The sequence below is a fragment of the Myxocyprinus asiaticus genome, chromosome 21, assembly GCF_019703515.2.
Source record: "Myxocyprinus asiaticus isolate MX2 ecotype Aquarium Trade chromosome 21, UBuf_Myxa_2, whole genome shotgun sequence".
Taxonomy (NCBI): Eukaryota; Metazoa; Chordata; class Actinopteri; order Cypriniformes; family Catostomidae; genus Myxocyprinus; species Myxocyprinus asiaticus.
This window is the reverse complement of record NC_059364.1, coordinates 32,267,033-32,287,070: the sequence shown is the minus strand read 5'-3', so window position 1 is coordinate 32,287,070 and position 20,038 is coordinate 32,267,033. Positions and strand designations below refer to the sequence as shown.

At 38.9% G+C, this 20,038-nt stretch overlaps 2 protein-coding genes across 2 annotated transcripts; both read left to right on the top strand.

The window, feature by feature from the left end:
• The first annotated feature begins 930 nt into the window (after positions 1-930).
• LOC127412471 (28S ribosomal protein S26, mitochondrial-like) lies at positions 931-3,272 on the top strand. Its single transcript, XM_051648859.1, has 4 exons — positions 931-2,024; positions 2,245-2,391; positions 2,488-2,611; positions 3,078-3,272. Exons 1-4 carry the CDS (start codon positions 1,804-1,806, stop codon positions 3,207-3,209), a joined length of 624 nt encoding a protein of 207 aa, XP_051504819.1. The 5' UTR covers positions 931-1,803; the 3' UTR covers positions 3,210-3,272.
• A 4,354-nt stretch (positions 3,273-7,626) lies between these two features.
• Positions 7,627-19,907, top strand: LOC127412466 (serine protease HTRA2, mitochondrial-like). Its single transcript, XM_051648848.1, has 8 exons — positions 7,627-8,271; positions 8,664-8,868; positions 17,347-17,541; positions 17,706-17,738; positions 18,112-18,220; positions 18,320-18,389; positions 18,481-18,576; positions 18,690-19,907. Exons 1-8 carry the CDS (start codon positions 7,817-7,819, stop codon positions 18,853-18,855), a joined length of 1,329 nt encoding a protein of 442 aa, XP_051504808.1. The 5' UTR covers positions 7,627-7,816; the 3' UTR covers positions 18,856-19,907.
• The last annotated feature ends 131 nt before the right edge of the window (positions 19,908-20,038 follow it).

Here is a 20,038-nt window from a genome sequence, read left to right as displayed (position 1 = left end):
CCGCCTTAAAGCTGCGTTCACACTGCCAGCTACTTTGTCACTGCATGTCGCCAGTGGCTGGCGGTTAGGTCGCTAGTGGTGTGTATGGAGAGTCTAAACAGCACTGTTTCTTTACAATTAATACTATTATTAAAATATTAGTAAGGTTATTAATATAGTACGTTTATTCACTATATCCGATCATTTATATGGTTTCGTTTGCTGTCATACATGTAACATATTTTCAAAACAAATTATTTAATAGTTAATTTTACAGGCTATTTGATGATTTAAACCTACTTGGAATCCCTGCGATCTCAGATACAACTTTCCATGCATCATTTTTCTTAAATATGTCCCTGTAGGTGGGCAGAGACATATCATATAACACTGGTAAATTGCTAGCAGCAAGGATTAGCCTTTCCTCCATCTTTCCGTCACTGCAGGAGCTGAAAGAGAGAAGCATGATGTGAGCTCTACCATCTTCTCTCGTATTGGCTATCGCTCCCGAAAGTCGCTCTTCATTTGCATAAAGTTAAACATTTCTCAACTTTGTCGCGTCGCTGGACACACCCACATCCGGTCGCCGTCGCTCTTGTTGCCGGAAGTCACCTGCTCTCATTGAAAATAAATGAGATGAGTTCGTTTTTTTGCTGGCAGTGTGAACGCAGCTTTAGTCTATCCCTCACAACCTCGTTTTCATTGCTGTCAAAAATGTAATATGGCGCTAATGTGTGGTGGAACAACACAGGCACAGACGTTTACCATTTAAATATTATTAAAATTTACAGAGCTTCTGCACTGGCAAAAAATAATGTTATATATATATTTTTAAATCACCTCACCATAACTTACGTACAAAATTGAACAAATTTAATAGTTATTATATTTTAAATGTAGTTCTTCAATGTTCATTCGCAGTTCCACTTCTTTCCATCGCATGGCAGAAGACAGCGTTTTGCATTCACTTCAGCCTTGCCTGCGCGGATCGAGGAAAATAAACATATTGGCTGTGTCTCGTTTCGAAAGCTGCGTGTTAGGTAGGACGCGTCCTTTGAAGGCTGCAGTATACCGAGCATCCTCCTTTAAACAAATCTCGTTTAAATGAGCCGGCCTTCATAGGACAAACGGAAACAGAAGGTATAATGGTTGCTATGACAGCACGCCACTCTTTAACAAGCGCGAGCGCTTTGAGTGAGAAGGGAACAAAGTTCCTTTAGAAGGGAATGTATGAGGTACATTTTAGGAGAATTATAATGATGTAAAGAGAGAGAGAAAAAAATGATTTTACAGGTGTACTTTTAGTCTAATACTTTATTTTAATTATATATTCATATAATTATACATATTATATACTCTGCACCCATCTACTGAGGTACTTCAACTTGGGAATTAACATTCCTTGTGTTTGAACATCATATTTACGGGCAAATTTGCGTCATTTTTTTGTTTTTTTTTAATAGACATTTCCCTTGAAGCAAAGAATTGTGGGTTGTGAGTGCCCACGAAGAATACACCTCATGCGTCCTCCGAATTCCCGCGAAAGAAGGTCGCATTCAAAGTGTCCTACTCGCTTTTATGAAACGAGACAGCCTCGATGACGTATGCGGCCGAGAAATGCGACCTCCGGAGGACGCAGCCTTCCAAATGAGACACAGCCATTCTATGGTTAAAGTTCAAGAACATGGCGGCCTGAGTGAAGATGATCAATGATATAGTATAGCTATGCAGTTAGTTGCCACTTGTATTTTATTCCTTAAGACCAGGCGTTGACTGCGTGCTCTGTGTGCAAACGCGTATCATTAATCACACAGAATCTGCAACATGCTCCGAGCTCTATCAAGAAGCCAAACTCCTGTCGCTCGCCTTCTCGCTCCTCGGAGTGAGGTTATCGTTGAAACTGTCCGGGGTAGAAAATCTCGCACAGACCCAAAAGCGAAGTCAAAACTCGGACGGATCAAGACTCCCCCTCCCGTGGATCCTGTGGAAATGGTTGTGTTAAAGGAACGTTTCACTGAGTACGATCTGATCGTGAGAGCCCTGCGGTAAGCCTGCATGTCATTAAATGATTTCTTGACTTATGATGTCATGTCAACTTTATACAGCATATACTGACGATGATTGAAGTATAAAGCGTGTGCACGATTATCAAGGTCACTCCCCTTGATACATGTCAGTGACACACTGGGTTTACTTGAGTATTTTCAAGTTGTTAAAAGCCGGTGCATTCAGAATGTGTCATACATTTACTCTTGTCTTTTATAGACTGGAGTTCAAAGAGGAGATGTTGAGGAAGAGATATGAAGATGAGGTAGGTTCCCTGGCAGAGGAGAGAGCCAAACAGGAGGCTGAAGAGCATCGGTCATTAATGGCCTGGAATGATGGCGAAAACCTCAAATTGCGAAAAATACGGTATATAATGTAGAAATACAGTAGTTATTTAGAGATGTAAGTAATTGACATTTTGTTGCTGTTTGAAATGAATGCATATCAGATTTGGTCTTCCAGAGAGCAGCGTGTGCAGAAGGAGGCTGAGGTTATGAAACTGAAGAGGAGAGAAGAAGCTCTCTTAGGTCAACAAGAGCTGGAGAACTATATTAAAGAGAAAGAAAAAGAAATTCTACAACTACAGGTTAGTCTTAGTTATTGCAGTTTGTAATCATGAAATGAAAGAGAAGATAATGGCATACTACTTTTTAACAGGGAGAGGGATCCTTACTGAGTTTTTGGTAAGGTTAAATTCTCTTAAAATAAAGATTAGGATTTGTCAAGTCATTTTGGTGATTTTCTTATTTTTTTATTTTTTTAATGATTCATTTAAATATAAACAATAATAAAAACATGCAAAACTCCCCCTATAATTGAACCATCAAAGCCACATACACAACACCCAACTGATAAGTATTTTCAAAGTTAACTTTGAGTATGTATGAAGGGTGTTTGCATATTATAGATTTTTTTTATTTTATTAATTCTCAAAATGAAGACATTATTTGAAAAACGTGCAATTCTGTTTTTGAACAAATCGTAGAAGTTGATCAATCATGGGTCTTTCGGGGTATAATATTTTCTCACCCTTACGTTCATCTGTGTTTCAGGAAGAGGCAAAGAACTTCATTACATTGGACAGTCTTGATCAGAGGATTGAGGAGGCTCTTGACAACCCGAAAAACTACAACTTTGCCATCGATAAAGAAGGACATGTGGTTAAACGGACTGTGCTTCAATGATAGATGCAGCATTTAAAGAATTAAAATTCCTTTGTACATAAAATATATCATGTTAAGGTTTAATGGTGTGTGTGCTTGTTTTTTGAAAATGTCTCACAAATACACTGGCGGCCAAAAGTTTGGAATAATGTACAGATTTTGCTCTTATGGAAAGAAATTGGTACTTTTAACCAAAGTGGCATTCAACTGATCACAATGTATAGTCAGGACATTAATAACATGAAAAAATATTGCAATTTGAAAAAAAATTCAGAACTTCTTAAACTACTTCAAAGTGTTCTCATCAAAAAATCCTCCAAGTGCAGCAATGACAGCTTTGCAGATCCTTGGCATTCTGGCTGTCAGTTTGTCCAGATATTCAGGTGACATTTCACCCCACGCTTCCTGTAGCACTTGCCATAGATGTGGCTGTCTTGTCGGGCACTTCTCACGCACCTTACAGTATAGCTGATCCCACAAAAGCTCAATGTGGTTAAGATCCATAACACTCTTTTCCAATTATCTGTTGTCCAATGTCTGTGTTTCTTTGCCCACTCTAAACTTTTCTTTTTGTTTTTCTGTTTCAAAAGTGGCTTTTTCTTTGCAATTCTTCCCATAAGGCCTGCACTCCTGAGTCTTCTCTTTACTGTTGTACATGAAACTGGTGTTGAGCGGGTAGAATTCAATGAAGCTGTTAGCTGAGGACATGTGAGGCATCTATTTCTCAAACTAGTGACTCTGATGTACTTATCCTCTTGTTTAGTTACATCTGGGCCTTCCACATCTCTTTCTGTCCTTGTTAGAGCCAGTTGTCCTTTGTCTTTGAAGACTGTAGTGTACACCTTTGTATGAAATCTTCAGATTTCTGTCAATTTCAAGCATTGTATAGCCTTTATTCCTCAAAACATTGATTGATGAGTTTCTAGAGAAAGCTCGGTGTTTTTTTTTTTTTTTTTTTGACCTAATATTGACCTTAAGACATGCCAGTTTATTGCATACTGTGGCAACTCAAAAACAAATGTAATGTTAATCTTCATTTAATGAACCAAATAGCTTTCAGAAGTGTTTGATATAATGGCAAGTGATTTTCTAGTACCAAATTAGCTATTCAGTATGATTACTCAAGGATAAGGTGTTGGAGTGATGGCTGCTGGAAATGGGGTCTGTCTAGATTTTATAAAAAAATTATTTTTTCAAATAGTGATGGTGCTGTATTTATCAGTAATGTCCTGACTATACTTTGTGATCATTTGAATGCCACTTTGGTGAATTAAAGTATAAATTTCCTTATGAAACAGCAAAATCTGTACATTATTCCAAACTTTTGGCCTCCAGTGTATACTAAAGCTTCTTAGAACCGACTTGGATGGTCCTTAACTTTTTTTAAGAACAGTCGAAATCAAAGAAGGGTCCTCACCTGTTTGCGTGTTCTCATCAATGCAGACGCCTCTTATAGTTTGACACTTCTAACTACAGATAGATACAACCTAAGCATTATCAACAGCATTTGTTTGTGCAAAGTTTTATCCAGGTGGTCAACTCATGTCATGCCCACATAAACTCTTCAAATGATATTCGTGTATAAATAAATATATCAAGCACTGTTTATAGAGAGCAAATTTCTCCCACAGAAGTTACATTAGAAAGTTCTTCCACCTAGAAAAGTTGTCCCATCTGACAAGTATGATTAAAGGTGCACTCAGTAATTTTTTTCTCATTAAGAAAGTTTAACTCCTAAAGACATGAATTGTAATTTTGCAATATATGTAGGAAATCATGACCACACATTAAAATGAAGACTTCAGTCATATCAGTAACCTTATAAAAGCTGTTTTATTCTACATAGAGAGGGTCCGCACATGGGGGCTGCCATATTGAAAGCACATGACCAGCTGAATACTACTGGCTTGATTTCAGCAACCATCCTGTTATTTCACACTTTCACTCATTGATTAAAGTAATCATGGCTGACTGTGAATACTAAATATCTACAATGGCATCTGTAACTCAAAACTATTAATTTTAAATGATGCTGCAGCCAAGCTGATAGGTGTCAGTTTAAGTCCAAGCTGACAAAGACAAAAGTTACTGAGAGCACCTTTAAGACAATTTTACAGTTCAAAAACGAAACCTTTAGTAACTGAATAATTAATGTTATTTCAAGCTTCAAGTTAATATTTTCAAACCCGCCGTTCAACATTCCTCCTAGACTTCCATTGTAAGTTCATTAATAAATGTTCTGATTGATTTTACAAACTGAGGTAAGTCTAAATTTTTAACAGTGACCCATGTAGACAACTATGGCTATGTGAGTGGTTCTCAACCTTTTTGACTCCAAGGCCCGGTGTTGTCCAGACAATATCGATGGGACCCAACATAGGCAAGATATTTTCTCTGGTACTTCTGCTTTAATGATGTTTTCAAACTTTATTAAAGGGGTCATGACATGCCTTTTTTTAAATTATTATTTTAATGTTTCTTGAGGTTACCTTATAATATTAGTAGTTTTTTTTTTTTTTTTTTTCTCTTTCTCAATAAAACTCATATATTTGTAAAACATGATAATTTTCCACCCTCATTCTAATCCTCTTTCAGAAACGCTCAGTTTTGGTGCTGTTTCTCCTTTAAGACTTGACAGTAAACATCCACTGTAATGATTGGCTCAGTGATTTTGACTGCCATCTCACTGATCACCACTATTGGGCAGGGCTACAGAATTGATTAAAGGTAAACCAGCCATTGATGTGTTGTGGAGGCGGTGAGATGCAAATGTCTACTGCAGTGTGACATCACAATGTGAAGGAAGTAGAGAACGAGTTGTTTTGGCAGCTTGGTTTCAACAAATGCTCTTTTTGCAATGAGGAGGAAGTTTTGAGTTTTGAAATTACAGTATATTTTTATAGTACAGTGATCTCTTATATGTCAAAAGATCATTGAAAATTTGTTTCCTCATGTCGTTACCTCTTGTGAAAAGAAGACTAGAAACTAGGAATGTGAATACATTACAGTTGTTAACCACAATTCCAGAAGCTTCAAGAACTGTGTTCTTCAGTAAAATCAGTTGTTCAAGGGAGTTGTTGAATTAAAATAAGAAGATGCCAGTTTACATGTGTACAGTTCTACAGTACATTCTAGTATGTTACAGTTTGTACATCTTGATTTTAGCGTTTTTTTTTAATAGATTTATTACAGCAAGTTATCTTATAGCTTAAAATCTATTTAAAATAAGTTAATAAGTCATATTGAGAACAACAAACTTAAATAATGATCCAAGTGACTCATTATTATGAAATATTTTTCCACAATAATGTTACCATATTGACTTAAATAATACAGTACTGTGCAAAAGTTTTAGGCACTTGTGAAAAATGTTGCATAGTGAGGATGTCTTCAAAATAATTCCATAAATAGTTTTCATTTATCAGTTAACATCATACAAAGTCCAGTAAACATAAAAAAAACCTAAATCAATATTTGATGTGACCACCTTTGCCTTCAAAACAGCTCCAATTCATCTAGGTACTCCTGGACACAGTTTTTCTTGGTTGTTGGCAGATAGAATGTTCCAAGCTTCTTACAGAATTTGCCACAGTTCTTCTATCTATTTAGGCTGTCTCAACTGCTTCTGTCTCTTCATGTAATCTCAGACTGACACAATGTTCAGTGGGGTCTTTGTGGGGGCCATGACATCTGTTGCAGGGCTCCCTGTTCTTCTATTCTAATCTATTCTATTTACAAAAGTAATGTTTGGGAGTCTAAAATTGATATATACTATTGACACACTAAAGCTGAAGATATACATACCTATCTTAAGATAAATGTTTTTGTGAAACATCTTATGTGCCTAAAACTTTTGCACAGTACTGTACATCTTGGAGAAGATCTGTCAGTAGTTATGGCACACTTACCTGTATTAAAACGTGTTGCCATGAAATTAAAATTAATACTCCTCAATTTGTAGTTTGTCCAACACCAAGATGAAAAGGCATTCTCAGTTATGAATGATATAATTGGGAACAGGTTGTTATATTATTAAATTAATAATATATTTTGTAGTGATTTGGCATTTATATTTATCTAATTTTATAACATATTACATTTCAGTTGGCGAGCACACGACGAATATGTAATAATTTTAATACGTAGTAGAACTTTCCCACTTTTTAAACAAATTTATACACAAAAGAGGCACAAAAAATATTACATATAGGCTATTCTTCGCTTTCTTCTTCTAATTATTATTATTAAATTTCTTCTTGTGAATATTAAATGTCCCCTATATAATAAAAAGGGATTATCATCGTCCTTCGAATAAAATATACAAATGTTAAAATCATTCAACCTAAAAACAGTCAGTTGCCCACTCTCTGAAGAGACATGCCCATTGGACAGGTCCAAACATGCGCAGACGCGTTGAGAAACTTCCACTTCTGGGACAGTCATGACGCCACGGTCAGACAGGAGGAGTGGCCAGGAATGTGAAGATCGTTTTTAGCCACATATATCTGCTTGAAGAAGATTTTGTTCTTCACGGAAAAACGTTTACTCACTCAGACGGTGTTAAGCACAGTGATGTCAAAGTACTGCTTCGATCGGAAATAAGTGTTTAACAGATCTGATGCAACAACATGGCAACATCACATGTGAATCGCTGTCTTGTAAGGACAATCACGAGATGTTTCCGGCACACTACTCGACAACCAAATTTGATGGCCGTAAGGCCTGTAGGACACTTTTCTAACTCCACCTCAGGAAAACGGGAAGATGTAAGAGTACATGAGAGCAGCCCGGCTGTTGTAGCGTCACAGCGGAGGTCAGGAGGTCACACCGGTCGCTTGATGGCTGTGGCTTTTGGACTGGGACTCGGTGGAGCAACAGCCTTGTATGCATTAAGAGAAGGGGATAATAAAGATGCCTTACAGGGGACAGCCGCTATTAGAAAAATGCTAATTGACAGCTTATTACCTACTGTCCAGTGTGCCTCCCCTTTTAAACCTGACAGCCCGCGGTACAAATACAACTTCATCGCAGATGTGGTTGAGAAATCCACTCCTGCTGTTGTGTACATCGAGATCGTTGGGCGGTGAGTCTGTCAGCAATACAGTGTAGGAACAAATATTTTTAATGTCTCTTCAATCGATGAACATAGGTTAATTCCGTCTCTGTTGTCCAACATCTTGATTTCAATTCTGATGTCAATTAAAGGTGCACTCAGTAATTTTATCCCTCATTAATAAAGTTTTACTCCTAAAAAAATGAATTGTAATTTTGAAATATATGTATAAAATCATGACCACTCAAGTAAGATGAAGACTCCAGTCACATATCAGTAACCTTATAAAAGCTGTTTTATTCTACATGGAGAGGGTCTCCTCATGGGGGCTGCCATTTTAGAATCACATGATGACCAGGTGAATACTACTTGCTTAACCTCAGTAACCACTAGATACAATATTGTAAACTTTTTGTTTGCAGACACCCTTTTTCTGGACGTGAAGTGCCTATCTCGAATGGCTCTGGCTTCATCATAAGTAGTGACGGCCTGATAGTGACCAATGCCCATGTGGTTGCAAACAAGCGTGGTGTCCGTGTCAAACTGACCAATGGAGAGACTTACAATGCCACGGTCCAGGATGTAGACCAGGCTGCGGACATTGCCACTATCAAAATCAATGCTAAGGTACACATTGTGCTTTTGATTCATTGTGCATTTGGACAGGCTTTATGATGGGACATAGATTTTATCTCCAAGGTGATCTCTTTGTTTTTCCCTCAGTTTTGTCACTATCTGTAATAGTGGTCAACATGAAATAGGCTAGAATATATAATCTACAGTCAGGCAGTCATTACTGCAAAATAGACCCTGACAGTGTTATCAAGACTAGAGGACAAACGATAGTGTATTTTGCCGATATGGATTACTGTGGTGGTGGAAAAGGCAGATAACCGATTAATCAGTTGAAAGTTTTTGAAATCAATTCATAGAATGTTCAAAAAATTCTTATATTTTTCTTGCATGACAGGCACAGGCATAGAGGCTAGAAGAGTTGAAAACGAAAATCCCAGATGCAGTTTATTGTGCGACCAAAATCCTAATAAAACCCAGAAAAAATTATGATTTGGTGCATATGTTGGACTTTATAAACAAATCTGAAACACACCAGGGACTCCTATTTTGAAATGACGGAGATTGGCTCTGTTACAATGCTCTATTAATACATAAGTACTTATAAAATTAAGCTTTATATGGCCTATATACACTCACTGGCCACTTTATTAGGGACACCTCTACCTCTACCTTTTCATGTGATTATCTAATCAGCCAATCGTGTGGCAGCAGTGTAATTAATAAAATCACGCAGATATGGGTCAGTAGGTTCAGTTAATATTTACATCAACCATCAGAATGGGGAGAAAATGTGATCTCCGTGATTTAGACCTTGGAATGATTGTTGGTGCCAGACGGGCTGGTTTGAGTATTTTTGTAACTGCTGATCTCCTGGGATTTTCATGCACAACTGTCTCTAGAGTTTAATCAGTATGGTGCCAAAAACAAAAAACATCCACTGAGCGGCAGTTCTGCAGACGAAAACGCCTTGTTGATGAGAGGTCAACGGAGAATGGCCAGACTGATTCGAGCTGACAGAAAGGCTACGTTAACTCAGATAACCCCTCTGTAGAATTGTAGTGAGCAGAATAGCATCTCAGAATGCACAACATGTTGAACCTTGAGGCGGATGGACTACAACAGCAGAAGACCATGTTGGGTTCCACTTCTGTCAGCCACAAACAGAAAACTGAGGCTGCAGTGGGCCTACCATTTGTGTACCTCAGCAGAAATCCAGATTTGTCAGACCAGGCAATGTTTTTCCAGTGGTCTACTGTCCAGTTTTGGTGAGCCTGTGCCCACTGCAGCCTCAGATTCCTGTTCTAAGCTGACAGAAATGCTTTTCTGCATAACACTGTTGTAACTAGTGGTCGACCGATATGGGTTTTTTTAATGGCCGATGCCGATATCCAGAGAGCACGGTGGCTGATAGGCTGATACAATGCCGATATATCACACAATTTAATATAGTAAATAACAAACATGAAATTGCTAAAAAAAGATGAAAATCTCCTGACAGTTGAAACGGCTTGGATCGCCTGCTTGGATTGACACGGAGTGACCGTCATGATTTGTGAATCAGAGGAACTTTTGATCCTGATCCTCAGGTTTTTGATTCTGGCTGATAGAATACGCGCTTCAGAAAAGTTAAAGGACAGGGAACTGTAGAGGAGAGACTGTTAGAATACGTGCTTTCATGTTTTTTTTTTTTCTTTCCTCTCCCCTTTTCTCCCAATTTGGAATGCCCAATTCCCAATGCGCTTTAAGTCCTCATGGTGACATAGTGACTCGCCTCAATCCGTGTGGCGGAGGATGAATCTCAGTTGCCTCCGTGTCTGAGACAGTCAATCTACGCATCTTATCATGTGGCTTGCTGAGCGCGTTACCGCGAAGACATAGCTTGTGTGTAGGCTAAACGCTATTCTCTACGGCATCCACGCACATCTCACCACACGCCCCACCGAGAGCGAGAACCACATTATAGCGACCACAAGGAGGTTACCCCATGTGACTCTTCCCTCCCTAGCAACCGGGCCAATTTGGTTGCTTATAAAAGACCTGGCTGGAGTCACTCAGCACGCCCTGGATTCGAACTCGTGACTCCAGGGGTGGTAGTCAGCATCTTTACTTGCTGAGCTACCCAGGCCCCCAACACAGAGGAAGATTTATGAGCACTCCACAGGATGCTGGATCTGCTGATCACTATGTTTCACACCGGTCTATTATTGTAGTAACACGATGGCACGTAACAAGAAAACGAACCGTGAGTGGTCGTTTACATGTATCAGTCGTTCAGCCCCTCAAGAAACAAATCGGCCAGGGGCCTGGGTAGCTTAGCGAGTATTGATGCTGACTACCACCCCTTGAGTCACGAGTTCAAATCCAGGGCGTGCTGAGTCACTCCAGCCAGGTCTCCTAAGCATCTAAATTGGCCCGGTTGCTAGGGAGGGTAGAGTCACATGGGGTAAACTCCTTGAGTTCGAGATTAGGGGTTCTCGCTCTCAGTGGGGTGCGTGGTAAGTTGTGCGTGGATCGCGGAGAGTAGCATAAGCCTCCACATTCTGTGAGTCTCCGTGGTGTCATGCAGGACTGACTGTCTCAGAAGCGGAGGCAACTGAGACTTGTCCTCCGCCACCCGGACTCAGGTGAGTAATTGTGCCACCACGAGGACCTACAAAGTAGTGGGAATTGAGCATTCCAAATTGGGAGAAAAGGGGATAAAATAAAAAATTAAATAAAAAAAGAAACAAATCGGCCAAATGGGAAAGTTTATAGGCCGATGTGATAATTAAAAAAGTCAGAATATCGGCTGATTTATCAGCCTCTGCGATATATTGGTTGACTACTTGTAACTTGTTTATTTGGGTCACCTTCCTGTCAGCTTGGACCAGTCTGGCCATTCTCCTCTGACCTCTGTCATTAACAAGCCCTTTTCGCCCACAGAACTGCTGCTTACTGGATGTTTTTTTGTTTTTTGCACCATTCTGAGTAAATTCTAGAGACTGTTGTAAGTGAAAATCCCAGGAGATCAGCAGTTACAGAAATACTCAAACCAGCCTGCCTGGCACCAACAATAATGCCACGGTCGAAATCACTGAGATACATTTTTTCCCTATTCTGAGGTTTGATATGAACATTAACTGAAGCTCCTGACCCGTATCTGCATGAGTTTATACATTACACTGCTGCCACACAATTGGCTGATTAGATAATCGCATGAATAAGTAGATGTACATGTGTACCTAATAAAGTGGCCGGTGAGAGTATACTCACCTGATGAAGGGTTTATATATAAACTCCTCTCACTTTCAACTGCTTTTATTTTAAGCAAACTTAACATGTGTAAATATTTGTATGAACATAAAAAGATTCAACAACTAAGACATAAACTGAACAAGTTTCACAGACATGTGACTAACAGAAATGGAATAATATGTCCCTGAACAAAGGGGGAGGTCAAAATCAAAAGTAACTGTCAGTAATTTTTGTGGCCACCAGCTGCATTAAGCACTGCAGTGCATCTCCTCCTCATGGACTGCACCAGATTTGCCAGTTCTTGCTGTGAGGTGTTACCCCACTCTTCCACCAAGACACTTGCAAGTTCCTGGACATTTCTGGGGGGAATGGCCCTAACCCTCACCCTCCGATCCAACAGGTCCCAGACGTGCTCAATGGGATTGAGTTCCGGGCTCTTCGCTGGACATGGCAGAACACTGACATTCCTGTCTTGCAGGAAATCACGTAAAGAACGAGGAGTATGGCTAGTGGCAGTGTCATGCTGGAGGGTCATGTCAGGATGAGCCTGCAGGAAGGGTACCACATGAGGGAGGAGGATGTCTTCCCTGTAATGCACAGCGTTGAGATTGCCTGCAATGACAACCAGCTCAGTCCTATGATGCTGAGACACACCGCTCCAGACCATGACAGACCCTCCACCTCCAAATCAATCCCCGTTTCCTTCGATGATAAACGCGATAAACCTGCCTTACAGCACACGTTAAGTGCTTTTACCTTGAAGTTGCACCAGAGACTATTTAGCAGAGATGGTCCACTTCTATTAAAATGAATGGGAGAAATTAGAACGTCCAGCTGCAGCCAACGGTCAACGGATGTAGATAGGAAGTACCGCCTTACAGGTAAAAGAGCCAATCACCTTTTAGATACAGACATCGGCTGTCAGTCAACTCGAGAATGTGCATTAGCTATAAAAGCTGGGAAAATTGTGTTTTTTAGCTTAATCTGAGCTGAAGAAGCACCATTTATGATACTAGTGTTGTCAGATTTTACTGCTGATTTGAAATATGTGCTTTGATCGTAATCTTGACCAACAGTTTGGAGATTTCGGTCTTTCTCCATTCAAGTAGATAGGAGCTGCACTTTCATGACTGGAAATAGCCTCCCGAAAGAATTTCAACTTCGACGATAAACGCGAGTCTGACCATCACCCCTGGTGAGACAAAACCGCAATTCGTCAGTGAAGAGCACTTTTTGCCAGTCCTGTCTGGTCCAGTGAAGGTGGGTTTGTGCCCATAGGCGACGTTGTTTCCGGTGATATCTGGTGAGGACCTGCCTTACAACAGGCCTACAAGCCCTCAGTCCAGCCTCTCTCAGCCTGTTGCAGACAGTCTGAGCACTGATGGAGGGATTGTGCTTTCCTGGTGTAACTCGGGCAGTTTTTGTTGCCATTCTGTACCTGTCCCACAGGTGTGATATTCAGATGTACCGATCCTGTGCAGGTGTTGTTACATGTGGTCTGCCACTGTGAGGACGATCAGCTGTCCTTCCTGTCTCCCTGTAGCGCTGTCTTAGGCGTCTCACAGTATGGACATTGCAATTTATTGACTTGGCCACATCTGCAGTCCTCATACCTCCATGGAGCAAGCCTAAGGCACGTTCACGCAGATGAGCAGGGACCCTGGGCATCTTTCTTTTGGTGTTTTTTAGAGTCAGTAGAAAGGTCTCAATAGTGTCCTACGTTTTTATAACTGTGACTTTAATTGCCTAACGTCTGTAAGCTGTTAGTGTGTTAACGACCATTCCACAGGTGCATGTTCATTAATTGTTTATGGTTCATTGAACAAGCATGGAAAACATTGTTTAAACCCTTTACAATAAAGATCTGTAAAGTTATTTGGATTTTTACAAAATTATCTTTAAAATACAGTGTCCTGAAAAAGAGATGTTTCTTTTTTTTTTGCTGAGTTTATATATATATATATATATTAGTGGTTGACGATATGGGTTTTTTAATGGCCAGTGCCGATATCCAGAGAGCAGGGTGGCCGGTGGGCCGATACAGTGCCGATATATCACACAATTTAATATAGTAATTAACATAAACCTAAAATTGCTAAAAAAATAAAATAATACCTTCTTATTTAGCACTATATTTACTCAATTTCACACTAAACTTTAACTTTGTAAAAAAGAATCTAACAAATATTGTATTTTAAATGGTAGATATCAGTTTCTTCTGATTTCTGTTTAGTCATCAAATATTTGTAATTTATTTGCACATGAAGAAATTGTTAATATATTAGGAAGGAAATAACAGTACACACAGTAGTCCAGAAACCATGGATGGCATGTCCACGTTAGCAATCGCATTTACTCCAAAAATACCAAGTCAAACTAATTGTACATACAGTGCATAGTGAATAAGCATTTACTTATAGCACACGTGAAGTGCTTTTACATTGAAGTTGCAACAGAGAAAATTTAGCAGACATGGGCCACTTCTATTAAAATGAATGGGAGAAATTAGAATGTCCAACTGCAGCCAAAGGTCAATGGATGTAGATAGGAAGTACTGCCTTACAGGTAAAAGAGCCAATCACCTTTTAGATACAGACATCAGCTGTCAATCAACTCGAGAATGTACATTAGCTATAAAAGCTGGGAAGATTGTGTTTTTTAGTTTAATCTGAGGTAAAGAAGCACCATTTATGATACTAGTGTTTATGACTTTGATTTTACTACTGATTTGAAATGTTCTTTGATCGTAATCTTGACCTACCGTTTTGGAGATTTCGGTCTTTCTCCATTCAAGTAGATAGAAGCTGCACTTTCATGACTGGAAATAGCTTCCCGAAAGCATTCCAAATATGGCCGACGGTGGACTGACTTGCTAGAAAGACCTGACAGTTTAAATGTCCTTGATCACATGCTTGGATTGACACGGAGTGACCTTCATGATTTGTGAATCAGGAACTTTTGATCCTGAAGTTTTGATTCTGGCTGATAGAATACACGCTTAAGAGGAAGATATAAGATGAGCGCTCGACGGGTGAAGAAAATGCTGGATTTTCGTGAGGTTCGTGAATTACAACTGTATAAACGAGATATCTACATATTTGCAGATGGTATATAATAGACGTTTTATTTATATTTGCCTTTTATCATTAGAAAAGTTACAGGGAACTGTTGAGGAGAGACTTAGAATACGTGCTTCAGAGGAAGATTTATGAGCGCTCCACAGATTGCTGGATCTACTGAAGTTGTGTGAGGTTGGTTTATTACATCTGTTTAAATGAGATATGTGCATATTAGCAGATGGTATATATCATATTAGTTTTATTGATATTTACCTTTTTATCATTAGAAAAGTTACAGGGGACTGTTGAGGAGAGAGAGGGAGAATGAAAAAGACGAGCACTTTAACATTATAGACATGCATGTCTGTTGCGGCTCTGATATGTGGACCGTTTAAATGACACTGTGTTGCACACCGGTCTATTATTGTAGTAACGCGATGCACGTAACAACAAACAGGTTGTTTACATGTCTCAGTCGCTTCACATGCAAGCAGGAGATTCTCAGTGCCCTCAAGAAACAAAGTGTATGTGTGTGTGTGTATATGTGTGTGTGTGTGTGTATATTTCGCCAGATGAGGTTTAATGAGGAATAAGGTTTATTATTATTCACATGATACGAGTTGGAGTTACGATGTGTCTTGGCGGAGCACGTTTTCATATACTCACATTTTTTCTTTGCATGCCCTTGCCTCAATTTAAAACACTTATTTATCTAATCAAAATAAATTATGCACTGAAGTGAGGATAAAAATATGGATGAATATTATCAATGATGAAAGATTTAGACACAGCATGAGGTGTCAGTGATTGTTATAAGAACTGTTGAATCCTCCAGCACTGGCTACGAAGTAGAAAAAAAGATGTACAAAAATTATCGGCATAGAGTTTTTTGCAGATAACCGATAACAACTAGCGGCACAGATTATCGGCCAGACCTAGACGATATATCAGTCTACATCCAGTCAGGACTCCTGAGAGGGTTTATTTTGCAATAATGACCGACTGACTATAGATTATCTCTTGTATTACACGGCTGCTTGCCAAATATATAATTAAATGGACATGAAATAATGATTTGAGTTAAAATGATGTCATTATGTGAGAAGAAATAGACATCAGAATCTCAAGAAACAGCTGAATTCCACCTCAGGTTTGCGTTGGAGTTCTGATTAACCTGTTGGTGTTTATTTTGCAACAATAACCATTTGACTGATCATTGTCCCTCTTAAATACATAACTATTAGCTATATAAAAAATAAATGGACATAAAATATTGATTTGAGTTTAAATAATTTTATAAGTTTACTTGTGGAGATCGCAAAGTGTTACCAGTAATAGGAAAGACGAATTGCAATACCCGGATTATGAGTGAAATATCACATAATTCCCAGTCATATGTCAGAAATATCAGACTGCTTGATGCCGCAATTGACCAATCAGAATCGAGCATTCCAGAGAGCCGTGTAATAAGGGTTTTTAATAGCTGATGATGATATCTAAAGAGCAGACGGGCCAATATAATGTCAGGTTATACACTCATCGGCCACTTTATTAGATACTCCTGTACATTTACACCTGTACGTGTTTATTTGGGTTACTGTCACCTTCCTGTCATTTTGGACCAGACTGGCCATTCTCCTCTGACCCTTGTCATTATAAGCCATTTTTGCCCACAGAACTGCTGCTTGCTGGATGTTTTTTGTTTTTCGCACCATTCTCTTTACACTCTAGAGACTGTTGCCTGTGAAAATCCCAGGAGATCAGCAGTTACAGAAAAACTCAAACCAGCCCTTCTGGCACCAACAATCATGCCACGGTCGAAATCACTAAGATCACATTTTTTCCCCATTCTGATGGTTGATGTGAACATTAACTGAAGCTCCTGACCCATATCTGCTTGATTTTATACATTACACTACTGCCACACGATTGGCTGATTAGATAATCGCATGAATATGCAGATGTACAGGTGTACCTAATAAAGTGGCTGGTGAGTGTACATGATATTATAAAACTTAGTGATGACAAAAGAGACGAATGCTTATTTTACTCAAAATTTACTCAAAATTCATTAAAAACATAGAAAACAGGAAATGTTTATTATCCTTTAACATGGATGTCAGCATGTTTTGAAATTGATACAAGGAAGCCAATGCCGATAATCAGAAATTTTAAAATATATAAAATGGCCTGTTTATCACTAACCTCGAATTATTTTCTCTTTAACTCATCGTAGCATCCCCTCCCAACGTTGTGTCTTGGTCAGTCATCTGATGTGCGTCAGGGTGAGTTTGTGGTTGCCATGGGGAGCCCCTTTTCTCTAAAAAACACAATTACATCTGGAATAGTCAGCTCCACCCAGAGAGGAAGTAGAGAACTGGGTCTGTCCAACCACAACATGGACTACATCCAGACTGATGCTGCCATAGATGTAAGAGGACAGAAATTTATATTTTGCATAGCGAATTTGAGTGCAATTACATGTGTACACTATTTGTGTCTTTACAATTAGACAAACGGTATGACAGTTTGTTGCTTCAGTAGAGATACTGAGTAATATATTGCATTGCTCAGTAGTAAATTTCTGTTTTACAGTTTGGAAATTCAGGAGGTCCCCTTATTAACCTGGTAAGTCACTGACATTTACACAACATACTGCTTGCACTGCTTGTGACATTTGGTCTTAGGAAGTAGAGGTGTAAAGGTCGCTTTCATTTCCAATGCCAGATTTTATTACAGTTTATTAGACTAATAATAGAACAACAGATGAATAAACATTATGCCTCATTCATGAAACATGGACAGCACAAATTTCTGTCTAAATCATTAATCAAAGCATTCTTCCATAAATTGCCACATTGAAGTGATTTGGTTTTACGAACAATTTATACAGAAAGTCTTTCTTCTTGTTTCATGAATATGGTCCATTGTGCACTGACTGGTCAAGTGCTAATGCAATGTGATTTTTAACGGATTTGCCCCTCGTCTTTGTAACCTTTAGGATGGTGAGGTCATCGGCATCAATACCATGAAAGTGACTGCAGGGATTTCTTTCGCGATTCCCTCGGACAGAGTCCGCCTTTTCCTTGAGCATGCTGCTGACAAACAGAGTTAGTATGACCTTTAACTTCACAGGATCTTACTCTTATAAGTGGCATTATCCATTTTGTGGTTATTGACTGTCCTTAATGTGCTTCTCTTGCTTTTAGAGTCCTGGTTTGGAGAATCAGGATCAAAACGGCGCTACATTGGAGTTATGATGCTGACACTGACCCCCAGGTGACAAATTGTTTATTGATACAGAGGGGGTCACAGAAACTGAGTCTGTTCCTCTTTTGTAACTTGAAATGGTGTACCTTTGTTCCTTCAGTATAATCGAGGAGTTGAAGATGCGTGACCCGTCCTTTCCAGATGTTACACATGGAATTCTGATCCACCGTGTTATTATAGGTTCCCCAGCCAATAGGTAAGCAGCTGTAATCTGACCCTGTCTGTGCTCTGCTCAGTGGTTTGGTTCCTGACAAATGTTTGAAAGAGGCCTCCTATTGTTGATGTAATTTCCTGTTTTCTGTTTTACAGAGCTGGAATGAAACCAGGGGATGTTATTGTTGAGATAAATGGGGCAAAGGTGAACACGTCAGACCAGATCTATAATGCTGTGAGTACAAGCGACAGCTTAAACGTGGTGGTCCGCAGGGGTCACGATCTCCTCATGTTGCACATGACACCAGAGTATACAGAATGACATCAGCATGATGAAAATGTATGCATTAAAATGAGAGATAGACAAATGGTTCAGCTGAGGTTAAATAGATGACAAAAACAGAGAAATGTAAAGAAAATAGAGATGATTTTTCCAGATGTGAGACTATTAACATAGTTGGGAGGTGTTTTAAGAAAGTACAAATGTATTGGATCAAACCTGGGTCTAGTTTGTTTTGCAAAAGTGGAAATTCGTGCAATGTGATTGAAATGTTATTTTAAAGAGATAGTTCACCCAAAAATTTAAATTCTCTCGTGATTTACTCACCCTCTTGCCATCCCAGATGTGTATGACTTTCATTCTTCTACTGAACACAAAGAATTTTATTAGACAATTTCAGCTCTGTTTGTCTTTACAATGCAAGTAAATGGTGACCAGACATTTTAAACGATATGATAGTTGTGGGTGAGAAACAGATCAATATATAAGTCCTTTTTTACTATAAAATCTCCATTTTCATTTTCTTTCACAATTTGAAAGTGAAAGGAGAGATTTATAGTAAAACAGGACCTAAATATTGATCTGTTTCTCACCCACACCTATCATATCGCCTTTGAAGACATGGATTAAACTGCTGGAGTCGTATGGATTACTTTTATGCTGCCTTTGTGATTTTTGGAGCTTCAAAGTTCTGGTCACCATTCACTTGCATTGTATGGACCTACAGAGCTAAGATATTCTTCTAAAGATATTCTTTGTGTTCTGCAGAAGAAAGAAAGTCATACACATCTGGGATGGCATGAGGGTGAGTAAATGATGAGAATTTTCATTTTGGGGTGAACTATCCTTTAAGTGTACATTTTGTGCATGCTTTGGAAGTGTGTGAATGAGTTTGGGTAAATCTGAGCAGGTCTGCCTTTAGCATTACACTGGATAAATATCAGTGTATCCTCTCAAAACTGCACTGTATCAGTATTGTTTTTGAAAGGAAACAAATAATGAGTTCCATTTAAATATTTGTGTCTGTGTTCAGGAAACAGTTTAGCATGACATCAATGAACATTTGACCATCATAATAAAAGTGAGTTTTGCTACATTGCTACATCACAGAAGTTTTGTATTGAATCTTATGTATGTTACAATGTTTTGTATTTTAATACATTTTGAAAATGACTGATTTCACAATAAAGCATTGAAATATCAAAGACCTTCAATCACATGCAAT

What these genes read in the sequence shown, in the direction of transcription:
- LOC127412471 (XM_051648859.1), top strand. Translation starts at nt 1,804, where the DNA reads ATGCTCCGAGCTCTATCAAGAAGCCAAACTCCTGTCGCTCGCCTTCTC. An exon ending in CTGATCGTGAGAGCCCTGCG is followed by an intron (nt 2,025 to 2,244) that starts GTAAGCCTGCAT and finishes TGTCTTTTATAG; the next exon opens with ACTGGAGTTCAAAGAGGAGA. An exon ending in CTCAAATTGCGAAAAATACG is followed by an intron (nt 2,392 to 2,487) that starts GTATATAATGTA and finishes TTGGTCTTCCAG; the next exon opens with AGAGCAGCGTGTGCAGAAGG.
- LOC127412466 (XM_051648848.1), top strand. Translation starts at nt 7,817, where the DNA reads ATGGCAACATCACATGTGAATCGCTGTCTTGTAAGGACAATCACGAGA. An exon ending in TACATCGAGATCGTTGGGCG is followed by an intron (nt 8,272 to 8,663) that starts GTGAGTCTGTCA and finishes TTTTGTTTGCAG; the next exon opens with ACACCCTTTTTCTGGACGTG. An exon ending in CTATCAAAATCAATGCTAAG is followed by an intron (nt 8,869 to 17,346) that starts GTACACATTGTG and finishes AACTCATCGTAG; the next exon opens with CATCCCCTCCCAACGTTGTG.